General features: G+C 50.0%; 1 protein-coding gene across 1 annotated transcript in view; it reads right to left on the bottom strand.

Moving 5' to 3' along the window:
* Positions 1 to 6,910, bottom strand: part of Smc1 (structural maintenance of chromosomes 1) — a 102,477-nt gene extending 95,567 nt beyond the window's left edge. The window contains exon 1 of the mRNA XM_077685372.1: positions 6,697 to 6,910. Coding sequence (XP_077541498.1) covers positions 6,697 to 6,805 — 109 coding nt within the window. The 5' untranslated portion in view covers positions 6,806 to 6,910. The remainder of the gene's footprint in view (positions 1 to 6,696) is intronic.
* Positions 6,911 to 20,812: the final 13,902 nt, after the last annotated feature.

Below are 20,812 nucleotides of genomic sequence, written 5' to 3'. Positions count from 1 at the left end.
ACGCGCCTAGGACCTGAGTAGGTTAAAGATGACATTTTCAGATCGTAATGGCTTGCTTCTTCAAACGGTGTGAGACAATTTAGACAAAGGATAACCACCATTTGGCACTGCCCATCAGACAGCATTGCCCTGCATCCAGGCGAGCTTTTTGTTCACGTTTCAGTGGACTGAACAGTCGTCATGACACAGAAGGGACAAGTGGGGGGAATCGGCCACTACCAATCTGCCAATTGGGCATGAAAAAATTTCACTCAGGACATTCGCACAACGCACCTTAGTGCTGAGCCGAGTCACGACGCGGCCAACCTATTCTTAACCATCTTCGCATGGGCATAACAAAAACTTGAAAGTGGTTTTACGGTCGAGGGGAATATGACCAGCAGACACAATTCTTCCGTAACTGCACGAAAGGGCAAAGAATTGTAGCACATCATTCTTCGGAACCTAAGACGTGAAAGTGAAGCCTTTGCCACAGCTTCAAGATCTCGATCATAATGCAATCAACAACCACTAAATAGTCATCCACATGTATGAAGACATGTCGTGCAATTCCCTCACAGTCTAGTTCCAAAACTCCGTGAACCTTTCCCAGAAAAATACTGCTCTGTGCTGCAGCCAGCCACTGTAGATCCGATACACACAAGCAGACTCTTCCCAAGCGAAGCAGCAGCTGTGCAGCATAAGTGGAACCATAGTAGCGCTCCACGGAAATGCCGGCATTGTTTCATAGATTTTGCCCTCAATTACGGCATCTTTCACACAATTCATTAACTGCTCATGGGGCAACGAATACAATGAGCGAGCCACCCTGCAGTTGCACTAACAGATAGACAAATCGGACGTACGTGTCTTGGGGTGCTTTTTGTGTGTTCGAATTTGGGGAGGGATGGTTGAGGATTCCCCCCTATTTGCTTATTAAAGGGAAGCTGAAGCGCTTTCCAAAAAATTTGAGTTAGATTAACAGTTATATAGTTTCTTGCGCGCTGATTCCGAATATCACATTGAAATTTATCGCACATGAGTCTAAGTGGCATTTATCTTGCAAAAAGTGCGGCCCCGTTTGAAAGACGCGCGCTTTTCGTCTTTTGACGCCCCTGATTGGTTGCGCCCGTCATGACGTCAAAGGAGGACACCCTTCGGGCGCGCGGGTTGTGGGAAGCAATGCGAACGATCGCACGGTTGCCTTTGCGGCAATTTAGCTCGCAGTTTAATTTTCGCACATGACTGGAAGTTTGTTTTATAATTTCCCGTGCTGTTGGTTCAATTATCTTGAAGCTTAAATTTGCTTTACACGACAGAGAACCCCAAAGCAGTGACTGTGACGTCGACTAGTGGGTTCCATCAAAATATTTTTGAATTAGGCAACCAGCATAGGGGGATTTTATACCTTATGTTAATATTAGGTACTGCCTTAACTGCTTCTTATTATACACAAAACCATTTATGCCGAAGATTAATGGGCGTTTTATAAACAATCTACCAGCGAAAAGCACGTACGTGCACTGCGCGAAAAAATAGCGTTCATGCGCTGTAGTGGTGGTGGTGGTGATGTTTATTGACGGGTGGACCTAGCCTTGCGTGGTATGCCGGCAAATGCTCACCCGATCAGCACCTTTTTACCGCTATGCACGGGAATTCACCATGACTCGCTGAGGCTTGTGACACGTAAAAATTGCAGGATCAAACGAAAAATGTCCCTCCTCGTGATCCAATGGCCTTCCGGGAAAATGAAATCGTTCAAAGAGGCATGCGGAGCGGCCATCCTTCGCAGTTCTTTAAACAAAGCTAACCGCTCCTCCGCATGCTCTCGGCAGTGCTGTAAACGTATATGCGAGACACATCTTGCCGGTACACGCATAAACCAACAAGCAGACTCTGCTTCCGCATTTCCTTTGTTCGTTGTCGCCCACCCCAGCCCCGTTACTCATCCCCGTACACTAGACCCACACGCGCGCGCCATTTCGGCAGCGGCGCTACGGCGCCTCCGCGATTGCTAGCTGCACTTCGATGAGTGGCGTCTTACTGCTTCACATGCATTTATTCTGAAAACACTGCAGCGTACTAGTGCCTGCTCAGCTATATTGGCTGTAGTAGGGCTTGATTTTCGCTTGTGCGTTGCGCATTCTGCTACAATATTACGGCCACCTCGTTATAATTAACAGACCAGTCGGACAAGGCTGTAGACCAGTCGGACAAGGCTGTAACAAGGCTGTAGTAACGTAACTACGTTGTAGTTACGTTACTTTAGGTAACAATCACCAAACGTTTGTGATAATGAATCGTTGGCCTGTTTCAGCATTTCCAGATTTAAGCATTTACCGCGCTAGTCGGACAGAGGCCGCATATTTACTCTTCGCTCCTAATTTTTTTAGTGTCATCATTATATATATCACCGACTATTTTTTAATTCCAGACAAACATCACCTTATCGTGACATGTATACTTGCAAAATAAGTAATCTGGTTGTCTTGGTTCTTTTACTTTGTAGGAATACTGTTTACCTCTTAGCCGGGAGAGAACTGCTATCAGGATTGGCCCCTTGTTTTAGTTTCACCAAAAAATTGTTTTTTTGAACACTGTCCTGAGCCCATAGGGAAAGAAAACCGACGCGTTTAACGAAACAAGTATTTCCTGAACAAATGTGACTTGCTTTCTGGAATGGAACGAAACATCCCCGGCCAAAGTACAGTAGTATTCCCCATCCTTCCTAAATCTAGAATCTAATGTGAACATTCGCGTCCGTCGCATCAAAAAAAAAAAAAAACGCATTGGAGCGGCTTACAAAGTATTTAACGTAGTGTAGTATATTCTCTGTCATCAAGCACAGCCACCTCGGCTGTCGCTTCCGTATGTTATCAAGCATCCCGGCGTGGCATTATTCTGCTTAGGAATACGGCATGATAACGTATGCCTCGTTTGGCGTTCGTGCATACTTTTTGAACACGAAAATTGTACAAATGAGTGCTATCAACCACAACAAGTATCATTCACAAGGAAACACGGCGAAAAGAGCATGGCCGAGGCGGCCGATCCGGCCGGAAGTCCAGGTATGACGTTTTTCAGCCGGTTTTCGCCCGCGCTCTTCGGTCTTCCGGCATCGGGCGACGAGATGGGGGCGGGGCATCGGGCCACTTTTGTTTGCTCATTGCGCCGCTTCTATTGCATGTATTGCGAAAATATTTCGTACACATGAACTATTCAATGTGTGCTTGCTGCTAGTCAACTTTTTTTTTAATTCTAAAACCGCTTCACCTTCCCTTTAAACAATCTGCGTTTTCCCAGTAAAAAGTCAGTTTTTAGACCCTTTTCTTGTCCCGTGTTCCGGTTTGTGCTGGCCAAGAAGCACAGCAAAGGCTGTCGTGGTTGTGCCAAGAGTTATGGCGACTCCACAACTTGCTCACCACACCTTCCTCCGTCTCTGCTTTGCTTATGCTGCCATTTCTTGCAATTGCAGGGCCGTAACTACTTCTACCGAGCGGAAGTCGACCAACAGCCGTGACGCTGGTTGTGCAACATTACCATGTCACAAGGAACCCCCCAACTTTCAACGGCACCGGGGAGAGGGAGGGAAGAAAAACTTTTGAGCAATTTCTAAGTTGAGCAGTAATATTTGGCCCGGGTATTTTGTGGCCATGTATTCCGAGGACTAGGCGTGCTTGCTGGCCACGTTCCTAAGGCCGAGTAAAAAGTAAAAAGGCGTTTAAGGGCCCTATGACACGACTTTTGTTCAAGATAATCTAGAAACCCTGCCCTCCTTTTTAACAGTAAAAAGTCCTGATCATGCCCGCAACATTTTGCCCCCTTCAGCAGGACCAGTGAGCTGCTACAGAGGTGAGCTCGCTTAGGGCGAACACAGGAGCGCGCAGCCGCCGATACTATCACAGCAGCCTAGCGTGGGCTGTGCGCGTCGAGACAGAATTCGCTTTGAGCGTGCACATTGCGCCATCGAAGCATCTGCTCGTGTTCTGCTATGTTCTGCTAATGAACATCACAAAGGTGATTTTCCGCCGTAAATTGAATCCGCCTCTTTCACAACCCCAATGCGCATGCGCAATCCCCTAGCGGCCAAGTCCCTAAGCAGTCCAGTAGGGGCAGCAGACGACATTCCCCACAGCTCCCGCACAAGCGGGAAGGGGTCGTGGTTGTATTTACATCGTTTGATTTTTTGTGTGTGCTCGTTGTACGCGGAACAATGCCCACAACTTGTGCTGCGTTCCGCTCTAACTCGAAATGCCGAAAAGGGAACGGTGTCGGCTTATATCGCTTCCCGTCGGCCGCACACGATCGGCTACGGCGGCTTGCGTCGCTCGCGTCGGCTCGGGTGATTGATCGCTGCTATCTGTGCAACTGCGAATGACAATCCGCAACACAACTTTTCACTACACTATCATCCCTTTTCTCGCATGTGGAACTCTAAGTTATAACTGCCGTTTGAGCGATCGGTGACCAAGTCATCTGCGTAGCCTGTTTCAATGCTTCCGCGCAGGTATCGCCATCTCTCGGCCGCTCGGCGCACCGCGCGCCGCGGCGACCGGTCAGCGTAGGCTTGCAACGCAGCACATATATCTGATCGCCGCTTTTAAAATAAGCCCTGACAACAATCCCTAGCACAATTTTTCACCACACTAACACCTACTTTCTCGCATGTGGAACTTTTTAGCGATCAGATTGATTCAGAAGAGCAGCGACAAGCGCGGTTGCTACCGTGGTCTGCGCAGTCGGCGCCGGTTCGAGCCGCTGAGTGTGCCGAGCTGGTAGGCGCGGCCGGCGTGTGCGCGGACTGTTTCCGAAGGCAGAAAACGCTTCACGATTGCTTGATTTATCCATTTCTTGCGAACAAACGCGCAGAATCTACAAATTCAGCTCAGCGATCATCGTAGTTGACCACGGAGCAAAAACAGTGGGAGGAGCGACGCCGACGACGCATTTCATGCGCGCATCGGGCCGTCTCAAATTCATGCGTATGACTAGTCGTGGTAACAGTCATAACGATCAGTCGCATGCGAATAGCGTGTACCAATCGTACATGTGTGCAGCGCTTAAAGGCATTTTGTGAACTGCCGGCCTTTGTTGAGCTGGCGATCGCACTTTATGCCAGACGACTCCAAGCAGTGCTCGCTCTGCTACTCGGACGGCACACGGATCTGTCCGAGATTTCTCTGCCAGCCCTCATTCAGTGATAAGAAGCCGCCTGGTATTATGTGATGACCAGGGGCTGTCATCTTAAGGCGTTATAACACCAACACAGTAGAAAAACTTCGGCTGCTCCTCGCCGTAATGCGGGATTGCCGTGCATACAACGAGAACGCAGCCGGAGGAAACGCCGACAAACCCTACAGCTTCAACTTCCGCTGGGCACGCTAGGTGGCAGCACACCGCAATGAAAGAGGCGGATTGAGGTTGCAGTGCCCGAGCTCACTTTCAGCCCTCAATTTATTTCTGATAAACATTGTGCGTATGCGTTCCTTCGGTTTCCTTGGCAATCACTTTACAGACAATAAACTGCTGTTAAAATGAGCGCCATCTTTTTATCGAGTCTGCTTCAAGCAAGCTAGCGAGTTGCGATGTGACGAACCGATTGCATTGCATCAAGCCAATGAAGGAATAGCTGCTCCCTCACTAACATTTTTCTTGCAGATTCCGGATTGCAGATTGCTCCATCACTACAAGCAAGATAAAGTTAGCAAACGATGTTCAGACGCTAAGATGAACCGATGTGTGCGCTGAAAGCATAGCCTCGCTCGACACACCCAGCGCATGCGTGCTGTTTCGCGCATCCCACGGTAGGCTGCTCTCATAGTACCGGTGGCCACACGCTCCCGTGTTCGCCTTAAGCGAGCTCCCCACTGTACCAATGGCCCGTGCGCTTACACTCTGGCGCTTCTCTCTCAAGGCCCCAAGAAATCACTCAATGCTGGAAAACACCACCGGCGTAAGAGATGCCCCCTTAGGGACCGCAGAACTTCTCCGCTCACCAGCCAGAAACACGCCGCACGAAGTGCAGAAGCTCACCAGAAGCGTGATTATGGCACCCCTCCTATCGTTAGTCGCTCATGACAAGCAGCCACGCTTCATACCGTTCGGCAAACGGGAGACAGAACTAATGAAGCGGAGCAGCTCAAATGGACAGTATATAAGGCCTCAAGTAAGGCTTTATTCACAATCACAGGCGTCAAACACGCTCGCATGGAACCGAACTGAGGAACAGCATTCTTCCGAGCTCCGCAGACTCTGCCGTTGCTTGTAACTACGGTTATGGCAGTTGACGATTAACCCGTTCAACCAAAGAAGCTCAAACCACAGGCTGGCGCGAGGCGACGGTAATGACAGCGGCGAACGCAGGAGGCTGCACTGCGACAGGGCGCGCCGACACAGGTTGTCACCGCATGAAAGAGTTCGGCTTGGAGGGCCACTCATGTCGCCGCCACAAACAGGCAGGAGCTGGCCGTTTTGAACTTCCCCGCAGTCGCACTAGGCGTCCCGTCAGCCGTCCTCCTCCACAAGTGAAAGGGTCCGCTTACGGTGGGCACGATTCTCGTCAAGGGAATAAGGCGCCGCTAGCAGCTTAACGAGCGCAGTGAGCGCTGAGCACACTTGGCTCGCTCCCCAAGCTGAGCAAGGAGTTGGCGGCAAACGGCGCGCGCGGACGCCGGCGGGAGAGAGCAGTGCGCGCGAGCGTCGTTAGGTTTAGCTCACCCGATCCGTTGGGGCCGATGACAGCCGTGAAGGGCTTCAGTGGCCCGATCAGCTGGCGTCCCCGGTAGGACTTGAAGTTCTCCACCTCTATGAACTTGAGGTAGCCCATTTCTCTGCTCGCCGCCAACGGCAACGACCGGCCTGGCTCGGCCAAGGGCCTCCTCGCACAATCGTTTGAGACGGCCGCCCGCAGAGTCAGCCGAACAAATTCTAGTGACTACACTAGCCGAACGTAGCCGAACTTCGGACTCAACCACCACAGCGACAAAAGGAGGCGCGCCGACGCTAGCGATGGAAAGGGGGCGGGGGGGGAGAACGTCTCTATCCGCACTCCTAGCGCGGATAATTGTTAAAATTGCCCGCACTCTTAGCGCGAAATATTTTTAGCGTAAGCTACACTGGCCGAGGTTTAGCAGTTTCGCGTGGGCCGTAATTATGGTGGTTAGAAGGGGGCATACCGTAATTAGAGTGTACTAGAATGGGGATCTTTAGCATGCGCCAAAATCTCGAAGACACGAGAGTTTTTCGCTTTTATCCTCCATCACAAGAGCGGCTGCCGTGGCCGGGAATCAAACCCGCACCTTTGCTCAGCTAAATCTACTTCGATGATGACCGTTATGACTCCGCTTGATCAAACTTTAAACTAGTACAACCCAACATTTATCCTCCCCCCCCCCTCCCCCCCGCCCAAATACTTTCTCATGTTTTGATGCGTATTCTGAAAACGTTGTTGATCTCCAGTAATCTCTCGTTAACTCAAAGTTGTAAAATTAGCTTAAAATTTCGAGATAAGCGCGGAGTTCCGAGTTTAGTCAAATGCAGGAAATTTGTGGCTAGGTCCCTGAAATAGCAGCTAGTGCTTCTAACAAAAGCACGATTGCACAGGGGAGATTTCGTTATAAGGGCAAAATAATTCGCAGGAAAAATAAACTTTTATTATTGAAGAAGAAAAAACTGTATTGTGTTCGGCTCTGTCGCGTTCGCATCTGCATACCAGAAAAGCCTACTCGAGCTTCTCCACCTCTACATTCTACCTTGCTACGAAGCAGACGCATCATCTATGTTGTATCGGCCGTTGTATGTTGTATCTGCCGTCGTAGTCACTTCTGGGGGCTCCGCCTCCTCCGCATGATCAGCTGCGTCGTCCACAGCTATCTCAATGATGTACGCGCCAGACAGCATTCCGGTAACGGGGACGCGTAGTCCGCGCAATTAAACTTGCACTTCACGGCCGCGTTCGGTGTGTAGTGGGAGTAAGCATTCAAACGGGGACCTTACCAGCTGCTTGTAGCGGACTTTGCCTTGTGTCCTTTCTGCCAGTATTTCAAGATATCCGTGGTCCTCCGAAAAAAAAAAACGTTTCGAGATAAAGCGGGCAAATGCGTATGGCATATGGGAGGTAAACACACGGTAAGAAAAAGTTTCGAGAAGATATTCTGAGATAGCATGAGTTCGAGTTAACGAGGGATTAATTTGACGGACAGGCACCAGGAATGTTTTCCATCCCCCTTCTTGACTCTGCGCGTGAAGCAAAAGCGGCGGGGCGCACATTCTATAGGCTGAAAAAAGTTTGCTGTTTTAAATGCACAGCATTTCAGTAACTCACGATGTCACCCGCGTTGTCCCGTCGTAGTCCGCACCCCTCCCCCTACACTATAAAAAAGAAAATACTATCCGACGCCTGGTTTCCATCCCTCGACCCTGCGGGCGGAACGCAATGTACATGGTGTTCTACCCACTGCGCCACAAAGCCGACACAGAATGGGACGCTACAAACGCGCCTTATATCGTTGACTCATTCAAATTACTGCTGACGAGCGCTCTCTCGTCAGCAGTTGGCACAAGTGCAACAACATTAACGTAACGCAAACTACTTAACGTCGTGCGCCCCAGGAAATGCTCTGCATTTGATCGTGCCCCTCGCGAGGGGGATGTTTCACTGCGTCGCCATGCGAACAGTTTGCCACGCTTTAGTTTCAGTTTCAAAGACGACAGGAGGCGCCAAGTAACCGTTGTCATCGACTCCAACATGGGCAGGGTAGGAGATCTAGAGGTGATCAAGGGGAGGGTGGGAGACGACCAAGGAGGTTATATAAAGATTGCTGGAGTGGAGGCCTCCTATGCGCGCCACTGCTAAGGGGTGAAGCCAGTCCGAGCGGGCGGCGGCCATCTTGGCATAGGCAGAAACGTACATAGCCAAGGCGCACACATTCGCGATGAAGCCTCCCTGGCCTCTGTTATTTTTGTAATTCGTAAAAATAAAAGAAAGCATACACATATCATGAAACAGCTTTATTCCAGCTACTACGATGCTGATTAAACAAGGTACGGGTAGTAGCAGGAAAACTTCATTTTGTAATTACACCACCTTAATGACCCCTCAACTTGAGGTTTCAACAGAGTGCCTACTGATTTTTGAAAAGTATAAGCTTAGTTAGCACATTCCTTACTTTTTCTGCCGACATTTTTCGATTCTTTTCCTTGATCATGTGGTGAATTCGAATTTTTATGTACAATTCCACCACATCTTTACACAATTTGTAAATGTGGTTGTCCAAGGCATCACCATCAAGGATGTGTTGATTAAGACTTGAGAACCACTGCTTGTCCGGCAGAAGACCAAGAATTTCCAGAACTAGGTGCCTTGATCTTGAGTGAACAGCCCCCAGTGTTGTGCATTCTGCCTGTAACCGACGCAGACCTTTCTCTGCAGCTGTACAAATCGACACAACGTCATCCGATGGTGAAGTAAGCCCACCTCTATTCTTATGCCTCACCAAAGCAGGCTGTTGTTCGGTTTGAAGGGCCATTACGCACTCTTCACACATGCTTGAGGCACCAAGACTTCTAGCAACAAAGCCAGCAATGTATGGCACCACAGATTGGCTAAATGAAGACAAACTCTCAGGGATGTCCAATCGGTGAGTGTAATCATGGTCTTCGGGCTGCATGATTGAACGCCTTGCCACAGTTGTGTCTGTGTTTTCCGTGCTGAGAACGGTAGCAGACTTGCTGAGGATGGACACAAGGTCTGGTGAACAGTTGCCTGCACTTGATGACGACACTTCTGTGTGCACTAAGAGGCGCTTATACGCAGCAGTGAACTGCGCTGCTGTAGGGTTATTGTTGAAACCACCTCGACCTCGAACACCGCCAAAAAAGGTTTCAGCATGGTCTTGGCTCATTTTATGAGTTAAAATATACGTCATAGAGCCATGGACTACCAAGTGGTCAAAAATATGCTCAATGCTTTGCATGCAAACAATGAATCCAAGGAATCCTGTCTTTTTTGGAGACTCTAGAACAGGCCGACCAGCTGGATCCTTCAGAGCCGTGATGTACCTTCGAGCTTCATCGAAGTGAGACTTCCAGCAATTTTCATTTTGCTTGCGCAGTGGGGCCTTGAACGACTTAGCTAAGGGGTTCCTAGAGTTTAGGATGTCGAAGAGGTGGTCGAAAACTCTGATGAACCTCGCAGTCGCACTAGCACCCCTGAATTGGGGCAGTTTCAGTTCGTGCTCACAAAACACCAAGGCATCAGCAACTGATGCGCTGAGTGCTTGGACGGCAAGTCGCACTTTCATTTTCTGCCTCTCCCATTGGACATGGGCACTCGTCAACTTGTTTCCCAGTCGCAATCCCTCTTCACGCTGAAGGGCGTCTAGTGCCTTTACATATGCCCATTTCACAAATTTCCCATCCTCATCAACCAAGTGACTTACAGTTGCCAGCGAGTTGCGTATTAGCTTTATCATGTGACATGCGTCTAATACAATGTAGACGAGCTTGCACGGATCACTAGGGTTCTTGAAGCTTGTCACGAAGTTCTCACTGCCGAGTTGGAGATCTGCACCAAGACACTTTGCCATGCTGAAATTAGACGCTGCACCATCAAAAGTGAGCGAAACAACTTCCACCCCTATAGATGCCAGCCTGGCAATGCATTGCCTCGTCAGTTCAGCCCTTTCTGAACCTGTGAGCGAATCAATTAGGAAGTAGCCTACAGGCAACTTCAGTCTCATATTCAAACCGACAAGCATATATACACATGCATTCCTTGCCTCCGGAATGCTGTCATCTTGCGTGCCTGTGCCTAAATCGACATAACCAACGACTTTGTTTCCAACAAGCTCGATTTGCGTTCTGATAGCCATGTCATCAACTATTAGGGCACAATGGAGATTGCCAACACTTTTGACAAGCTTCTCGAGAAAGGAGAAGGACTCAACGGTGAACCCTGGCTCCCCATTCACCGACCGGTACCACTCTCGAAGCGTACGAGTTGCTGGCAGAGCTCCATTGAATTTCGATCTAACATATTCGTAAGCAGCCGGTGAATAGAAATGCAGTGTTAGCGCAAATGCACGCAGCTCTGGGGGGTATTTGCCTTTTTGTTGTTCTTGTGCCCTAGATAGTAGTTGCTGAATCTCAGGAGAAAAAGTAGCTTCCAAAACTTCTACCCCCTCCTCGGACAGGAGCTTTTTCTCCTTGAGTTTTTTCATTATTTCTTCGGCCACCTCGTTTCTTCGGCTGAGCCTTCGCTTGTTTTGCTGCAAAATTTTAACTTTCTTCTGAAGGTGAGTCACTTTTTGAGTCGATGCGTGGAGCAATTTCTTGTAGTGCTCTTTAGTTGGTGAAGCCGTGGCACCATCTTCCCCTTCTTGTTCAGCACACACAACTTCAATGCATCCAGTGGCGGGAGGATCCCGAGGAGTTGGTGGAGGGCGCTTCCTTTTCACCTGTAATTAAAAAACCAGTGCATTTAGTACTTCTGCATGCCGAACGAGCCAACTGTAAACACTAATGGAGTATCTACTCAAAACCTCTAGAAAAACATTGTCGCGCAAAATAAGCTGCATACATAAAAGAACACTTAACATGCCCAGCGAGGAATCTTGCTTGCTACGCAATGAATCGAGTTATGTATGAGTTATAATCATTCTGATATCACATGCCACGTTGCTTGTATATGTTCTAACAGCTTTACAGCTGAGTGGAAGGCAGTTAGGTTATTTTGAGGTAGACTGTGAGAGCGTTTGAACCCGCCGCGGTGGCTAAATGGCTAAGGCGTTCTGCTGCTGAGCAAAGGTCGCGGGTTCGATTCCCGGCCGCGGCGGCCGCTTTTCCGACAACGCGCGTGTGTTCGAGATTTTGGCGCATGTTAAAGGTCCCCGTGCTCAAAATCAATCCGGAGCCCTTCACTACGGCGCGCCTCATAACCTGAGTAGTTAATTTCGGCGCGTTAAACCCCACAATCAATCAATCAGAGCATTTGTGTGCGACTTCGCTATCGCGAAGCTTTGTGGCGCGAAATATTACTGCCACCATCGACGTCAAGAATTCATACGAGAGCAACAAACATTACGTTTACGAGTGACGAAAACGCGCACAACGCACATTGCACGAGCCAATTTGAAGCAGAGACATTTAATACCGCTACACTGCGGACTAGGAAATGACTCTTACTGGCTTTTGCAGGTGTTTTGGGAACTCTGGAAACACTGTCGGCAAGCTTCCATGTCGCAGCCGAACTGTTTGTCCTGTTCGGTCGAAGCATTCCGGGGTGAAATGGACGGAACACAACTGGTCTCCGTCTTTCGGCTCCCAGCCCTCTCGACGAACCGCTTGTTTCCACTGGTTTCGCACCTCGGCATTTTTGGGGAATCTGTACAAGAAAAACTAGCTGTGATACCAGAAAACAAAGGACGAAGCGGAAGCAAGGCCCCCAAAATGGGCCCACAACGAGCAGCCGTGGGTGAACACACCATGTATTGTTTTGAACAAACTTCGGTACTTACAGATGAAAAGTTATTCCCGATCCTTTCTTCGCTCTATTCGTACATCCGTAGGCGACGCACGATGACACCATTTCCGCTATTTGCGTCACACTCGCGAACACACGTTTTTCATCTCCGCAGAAGCAAATGCAGCGCCCGCACGAACGAGGCCAGGTGCACGTTGGCCAGGCGTACCGGCGTACCTTCTGCCTTCTGCCTATGGCAAGATGGCGCCGTCGGCGCCGGGTGGCTTCAGCTGAGGAGCGCCCCCGCCACTCCAGCAAATTTATTTAAACCTCCTTGGAGACGACGAACGCGTGAAGGTGAGCAAGCTTCCTGGAAAAAGAGTTGGGGAAGTGATGGAACAAGCAAATGGGCAACTTTGGGACAGAATGAAGGACCGCAGCTTGGTAGTGATAATGGGGGGAGGGAACGATGTGTTGCAGGAACGCGGGGGAGGGTTCGCGAAGCAGATTGCGAAGGGGGGTAACGAGCTGAGGGCGGTCTCGGAGGATGTGCAGATTGCGGTCTGCACGGTGCCGGAGGTTCAGAAACAAGGGATCCAAGTAGAAAGGGCGGTGGTTTCGGCAAACAGGGAGCTTTAATTGAACCCTGGGTACAACGATGAATTTTGAAGTGGTCAACCTGAACCGGGACCTGGTCCGTGCAGGCCGCAACGGGGCGTTTGTGTTCGACGGCATACACTTCAGTGACCGTCTAGCTGAGCCTGTAGGGTGGCGACTGGCAGCCCGCACAGTGGCTTTTTTAGGGGGGCCCTGAACGTTCAAGAAGAAGGCGGACTGAGTGGAGGAGGTAGCGAAAGGCAGGAAGGATGGGGCACTGATGCACGGCGGCGGAAACGTAAAGCAAAGAAAGGAAAATAAACCGTGGAACTAAAATTGGTTATATAAACATGCAAGGCGGCCGCAAGCATGAAAAATGGATTGAGATACAAACCCATGGAGGAAGTAAAATGGTAGGAGAGAGCATGACGTCACGCGACCCAGCTTTGGCAAGCGAACCTCCTCTGACGCCGCATTCTCCTCTCCTCGGGCTCCTCCATTGGAAGCATGGAGGAAAGAAACATTTTCTTCCTCCATGATTGGAAGATGCACCACCATGGAGGAAAAAAAAGCTTTCCTCCATGCGCGGTAGCATTTAGTGGCTCCGGCTGGCTGCCGGTGGAGGCGAGTGGCGTTGCCGAAGGCGTCGTACGAGATTTTTCGCCAGCGTTGCGCTCCCACCCTCGTATCGTGGAAGTACTGTCGCTGTTCAAAGCGACACGATGCGTAGAGCTCAGGGAGCACCTTCACGAGCTGCGAGCCGAATTTGACGCTTACCGTTGGAACCACGACCGGATTCGCTCGAACGCGCCGCTGTAAACATTCACAAGCACGGAGCGGCCTACGGGTGCGTGGTGTTTGCCAAGTGTGCTTTGACGATTGCGTTTCCAATTTTGCGGGGAGTTATCGCGCCACCTTTCCTTTACATCATAGCGCTGTAACGAGTGTCCCATCAGCTGAGAGGTGGTGCGAAATGCTTTGGTTTCGCTCGCGTGCGCATTTGCATACATTCGCCTTATCGGTGCCCCGGCATGGTGGCACGTTGTACGTGCCACAATTGTCGTGGCGACGTCTGTTTTGCGTTGATGTCTCCTTCAGTGCAGTAAAAAACAAAAGGTGCAGAACCGCTGGGGCTCTTCGATTTACCGTCTCGGACTCCCCGAGAAGAACTAGTCCGGCATTTGATTTTCCCATGTATCCCTATGGCTTCGGGGAATCCGCGGACTGCCCGCGGACTATCTGCGGTGAGTCAGCGCTGGACACATGTACGATTTGTACACGCGATTCGCATGCGACTGATCGTCACGACTGTCACCACGACTAGTCGTACGCGTGAATTTGAGACACATGACCCGATGCGTGCATGCGATGCGTCGTCGGCGTCGCTCCGCCCACCGTTTTCGCTCCATGGTCAACTACGACTATCGCTGAGCTGAATTTGTAGATTCCGCGCGTTTAATCGCAAAAAATGGATAAAGCAGGCAATCGTGAAGCGTTTCCTGCCTTCGGAAACAGTTCGCGCACACGCCGGCCGCGCCTGCCAGCTCGGACACTCAGCGGCTCGAACCGGCGCAGACCACGGTAGCAACCGCTTGTCGCTGCTCTTCTGAATCAATCTGGTCGTTAAAATGAAGTTCCACATGCGAGAAAGTAGGTGTTAGTGTGGTGAAAAATTGTGCTTGGGATTGTTATCAGGGCTTATTTTAAAAGCGGCGATCAGATATCTGCCGCGATGCAAGCGTATACGCTGACCGGCCCCCGCGGCGCGCGGCGGGCGGTGCGCCGACCGGTCGAGAGATGGCAATACCTGCGCGGAAGCATCGAAACAGGCTACGCAGATGTTCAACTACGACGATCGCTGAGCTGAATTTGTAGATTCCGCGCGTTTGTTCGCAAGAAATTGATAAAGCAGGCAATCGCGAAGTGTTTTCTGCCTTCGGAAACAGTCCGCGCACACGCCGGTCGCGCCTGCCAGCTCGGCACACTCAGCGGCTCGAACCGGCGCAGACCACGGTAGCAACCGCGCTTGTCGCTGCTCTTCTGAATCAATCTGATCGCTAAAAAGAAGTAGCTTATGCGAGAAAAGGGATGATAGTGTGGTGAAAAGTTGTGTTACGGATTGTCATTCGCAGTTAGACAGATAGCGGCAATCAAATATCCGCCAGGATGCTAAGCCTAGAGTTTCCAACACCCGAGCCGACCAGGGGCGGTATTCTCGAGTTTTGTCCCTTTTGCGTCCCTTTCAGAAGTGTCCCTTTTGGCGAGCCCTGATTGGCTAAAAGCAAACAACCGGAAGTGACGTAACGCAAGCGCAACAAACCTACTGTTGACGCTCACTGCCTAACCGGAAGAAAGTCACCATGAAAGGGACTCAAAAGGGACGTTTTCAAAAGGGACAGTTACGAGAATACCGCCCCAGAGCAACGCACGCCGGTTGCGGGGTGTTGGGGCTCAGCGGGCTCTCATTGGCTGTGGCCTCACGACGATTGCAACGATGGCACGACTGCATCTGGCTTGCCAGACGCACGTCGTGAGCCTCCTCCGACCAGCGATCGACGCCAAAACGGGTCCTAACGATCAATCGTAACGATCAGTCGCATGCGAATCGCGTGCACTAGTCGTACATGTGTCCAGCGCTTTCCGCCTCGCGTCGCAGGCAGAACGCGGGCTGGTTGTCCGAGTACTGCTCAATCCGTGTGATATGTATTGGGTAACGAACGCTAAATTACGCCTGGGAGGTGAAAAGAGAAAATGACCAGAACCAATGAAGTGAGGTGTGTTTTCTGAAATAAAATGTGAGGCACGGATGTCGTACTCTGACATCTCAACTTTTGCACTGCGGCGGAACACGACACTTCGACTGCGGCGCTCCCATGCTCCCATGCTCAGGGAGCACCTTCACGAGCTGCGAGCCGAATTTGACGCTTACCGCTGGAACCACGACCGGCTTTGCTCGAACGCGCCGCTGTAAACATTCACAAGCACGGAGCGGCCTACGGGTGCGTGGTGTTTGCCAGGTGTGCTTTGACGATTGCTGGGAGTTATCGCGCTACCTTCCCTTTACATCATAGCGCTGTAACGAGTGTCCCATCAGCTGATAGGTGGTGCGAAAAGCTTTGGTTTAGCTCGCGTGCGCATTTGCATACATTCGCCTTATCGGTGCTCCGGCATGGTGGCACGTTGTATGTATGTGCCACAATTGTCGTGACGACGTCTGTTTTGCGTTGCTGTCTCCTTCAGTGCATTAGAAAACAAAAGGTGCAGAACCACTGATGTTGCGTGCCGGCGCGGGAAGAACAAACAAGTACTGCTCAATCCGTGTGATATGTATATGGGTAACGAACGCTACATTACGCCTGGGAGGTGAAAAGAGAAAATGACCAGAACCAAGGAAGTGAGGTGTGTTTTGTGAAATAAAATGTGAGGCACGGATGTCGTACTCTGACATCTCCATTTTTGCACGGCAGCGGAACACGACACTTCGACTGCGGCGCGAACTATGACGGATCACAGAGCTCAATAAATAATGATGTTTTCTGTCTCTCCCGTCCGAACACTTTGCCTGCACGATCAGCCCGCTGCGCGTTTAGGGTTGCAGGCAGCGCTGCGCGCAACGGGCAGGCGGGGACTCGCCGAAACGGCCCGGCAACCGGCAACCGAATGGCCCGGCAACCGAACGGAACGACGCACCATAGCGCGGGCAGGCGGGCGGCCGCATGAGGCGCAAAGAACTACCGCTTGCCTGTCACGTGAGGTGGGGCACCTCCCATCAGTTTTTCCTTTTTATTTTTTATGACTACGCTTCACGATAGTCCTAAACCCTCCTAAACTTTTTTTTTCCTCCATGTACAAACCCAACTCGAGAAAGAAGAAATTGACGTGTACGCCCTGACTGAAACTCACCTAAGAGATATGGAGGAGCCACCAGTGATGAATGACTACGTATGGGTGGGGTGCAACAGGGCAGCGGGAGAGATGAAAGGGGGGGAGAGCGTGGCAATGTTTTTTAGGCGAGGGGGGAATTGGCAAAGGGAGAATCAGGGCTGTAAGGAGCACTTATGGGTTTGTGGAACGGTGGGTGGAAAAAAGACACGGTTGGGAGTGGCCTATCTGTGGACAGGGAATGACGCCAGAGAAAAAAAACTAAAGAGTGTGTGGACTGCCTCAGGAACGACATAAATAAATTTAAAGAATCCGGCGAGGTGATATTAGTAGGAGACTTAAATGCCCACATTGAGGATCTAGATGGATATACGGACTATAACGGCACACTATATGTGTGAAGAACAACAACTGGTAATAGTTAACCGGGAACATAAATGCGACGGGCAGATAACATGGCAAAGCGGTAATAGACAGTCTTGCATAGACTACGGCCTGGTCTCAGAGCACACGTACGAGCGGTTGAACCAAATGGCGATAGATGAAGGTGAAAACGGCCTGGGCAGCGACCACAGGCGTATAATCCTGAAATTTGACAGTGGAGGGGCTAGGCAGGAAACACCGGAGGTTGGGCTCCCGAAATTAAGCGAAAAACATATAGCAGACGTCGTCAATAGCATCGAAAGAGAATTAAGAGGCCCAGCCCACGAAGGTGTGGGAATATGACGAGGTTGTGAGTTGTATACAAAAGGAAATAAACAAAGTAAAGAAAAAAAAACCGCTGGAGGGGTAAAAGGAAACCACGAAGCTGGTGGGACAAGGAAATTAAACTGGCTATTGAACAGCGACAACGGGCTTCTAGATTGCACAGAAAGGCAAAATAAATGGGATATCAGGATGAAGAGATGCAGTTACGGTGGAGCCCGTACCGAGAAAAGAAATTCGAGGGGCAAAAACTAGTACAAGCAAAGATTAAAACTGCGACTGAGAAATGGGTGTCAGGTATACGTAAGAAGGATAACAGCGTTCCACAAAAATTCTGGAATCATTTGAAAGCATTGGGAACGACGACTAAAGAGGTGCAGACTCAGATACAGGACGGGGACGGTAACGTTCTCCTGGGGGACAGCGCATTAAGGTACCTGCATGGAGTCATTGCAAATACTTTCGGCCAAACACGCGAGATATCGGCTAACCGGACACAGGTGGCCAATAGAAGAGCGCCATATAGAAAATTTAATATCGAATTTTTGGACTGGAAAAAGGCAGAACACAGTCTTCCCAAAAGTACAGCAACAGGACAGGATAGAATCCCTATAGAGATTATCAACCATTTGGGACCAGCGGGAAAGGCGCACTTGTAATACAGCCATCGAGCCCGCTATAAAATCCGAGAGGATTCCCACGCAATGGCGCGAAAGCAGAATGAGTTTGATCTATGAAGGCAAGGGAGAGAAGGACAAGGCAAGCTCCGATTACAGTCACGTCATACAAGCCATCAAAGCCGAGTTGTTGAAGTGGGTGGAAAGTAACGGTATTTTAGGGGAACTGCGAAATAGATTTCTGCCGGGTCGGCGCATAGAAGATAATATTTTTGTATTAACCCAGACCATCGAAATTTCGGCAGCACAGGGCAGACCAACATGGCTACTGCTTCTGGACATAAAGGGAGCCTATGAAAACAATAAAACTGCGCAAAAGGACGGGACGGAAGAAGAGGACAACAAACCAGGCGCAGGTTTGTTGTCTGTTGCGTTGCGCCTGGTTTGTTGTCCTCTTCTTCCGTCCCGTCCTTTTGCGCAGTTTTATTGTTATCATGGAACACCAACTAGCCCAACAACGTGCTTTACGGAGCCTATGAAAACGTAGATAGGGGATTGTTGTGGCATATACTGGAAGAAGAGGGGATTGGGTCAGAATTTGTAGGGCTGCATGTTACATGGGAAGGGCGTACAGGCACAGAGCCCGTGTACATTCGAAGAGGTTTAAAACAGGGGTGCCCCGTTTCGCCATTGCTGTTCACACTTTACATTAGAGGAATGGAAAGACGATTGGAGGAGAGTTGATTAGGCTTTGAATTGTCGTACCGAAGCAATGGAGAGTTGGTGGAGCAACGGATTCCGGGATTGATGTACGTGGACGCTATAGTGCTGCTGGCGGATAATGCGGAAGACCTTCAAAAACTGGCCGACATTTGTGGTGATGAGGCAACGTATCTAGGGCTACATTTTAACCCACAGAAATCTGGAGTCATGGGGTTTAACGAGGACGCTCATACAGCACCAATAAGGATTCAACAGGAAGCCATACCATTAGTAAATAAGTACAAATACTTGGGGATTATGGCTTAATGAAGGAAAAGGCTACCTGAATGCCCATGAAGAACACCTCAAACTGAAAATAAACGATGGGGGCCAGTTAAAAAGCAAGTGAAGGAAACAGAGACGCTCATGTGGAAAGAGAGGATGGAAAAGAATGGATCACTGGGAATATACAAAGCAAGCAAACAAGAGATCCGGAAAGAGAACTTTTATGACAACAATAAAGGTAGTGCGTTGCTCTTTGAGGCGTGGGCTGGCTGCTTGAGAACTCGAACTTACTCGAACTTACAAATATTCGTCACAGGACGAGACATGAGTTTTATGTGGCAGGGATAAAGAAACAATCGACCACATAGTAAAAGGATGCCAAAAGATTCAGCCGGATAGAATTGGGGGGAAAGTCCTATTGGCCGCGAGGCCCACCACTGGAGAGGCTGGCGCTGCGATCGTTTTGACGTCACTTGTAGCCTGTAGGATCACCGTTCCTACTTTGCTGCACAGTTGGTTTGCAGCGCGTGAAACTTAGCTTAGGACGCGCGTTCTAAAAGTATTTTCGTGTTAATTTCCGTCGTTTGAAGTTAATTCTCAGTGCGTCATGGGGATTTGACATGGGGATTTTATAACCGTATCAACTGTGGTACATTCTCTGCAAACAAGCAAACAACTTGAGCGTGGTGGCGTACTTGTGCGACCGAAGCGTAAGCGGCGGCTCGTTTCCCCGATCAACAATGTAGACTACGATGATTGCCAAGCTAAGTTTCTAGATATTCCTTGTTTGCAAGAAATGTGTAAAGCAAGAAATCATGAAGCGTTTACCGCTCGCAGAAACGCTCCGCGCACACTCCGCCGTGCCTGCCCGCACGGCCGACGGAGCAGCTCGAACCGACGCAGGTCGCGGCAGCAACAACTTGTCGCCGCTTTTTAAAATCACGCTAGTTGTGGAAAAGTAATTCGACAGCGGTCAATGTGGATGTTAGATAGGTGAAAAATTGTGCTAGGTAGTGTCAGCAGCTGTGGTTTTCAAAGCGATGCTCATATCTGCCGCGATCTACGCCGACCGTCTCCGAAGGTCGGTCCCGGCACCGCCGGCCCGTTAACGCGCGGTGCGGCGAGCGGCCAAGGATATGTGCCTGCGCGCAAGCATCGGCCGAGGCCGTGGCAGGTTCTTGATCATCGATCGCTTAAACGGACGCGGATACAAAGTTACACATACCAGAAAAGGATGACAGTGAAGTGAAAAGTTGTATTAAGGACTGTCATTCGCAACTGTAATGATAGCGGCGAAGAAATATCTGCCGCGACGTTAAGCCTAAAGTTCCCAACATTCGATTACGTGCATCCGAAGCCGGCGGCGAGCGGTTCGAGAAGACCCTTTCGTCGCGCGCGCGTGTTGCGTTTAGGTTCCCCCTTCACTTTGGGGGCCCCCCAACGCTCAGTTCTCCTATTTTAAAACTCCCAATTACCCGAATTCATTAACGACGTGTTTCGCCTCGTACACAGCCTCGCCTTCTGTGAGCAATCGTTAGTTTCATTGATGCTATAGAGGAAGGCAGGCTCACTGTAAACATAGAAG

The sequence above is a fragment of the Haemaphysalis longicornis genome, unplaced genomic scaffold (genome assembly GCF_048455015.1).
Source record: "Haemaphysalis longicornis isolate Haplotype H1 unplaced genomic scaffold, Haemaphysalis longicornis Haplotype H1 scaffold_9, whole genome shotgun sequence".
Taxonomy (NCBI): Eukaryota; Metazoa; Arthropoda; class Arachnida; order Ixodida; family Ixodidae; genus Haemaphysalis; species Haemaphysalis longicornis.
Note: the sequence above shows the minus strand (reverse complement) of the source record. Positions and strands in the feature narration are given on the sequence as shown.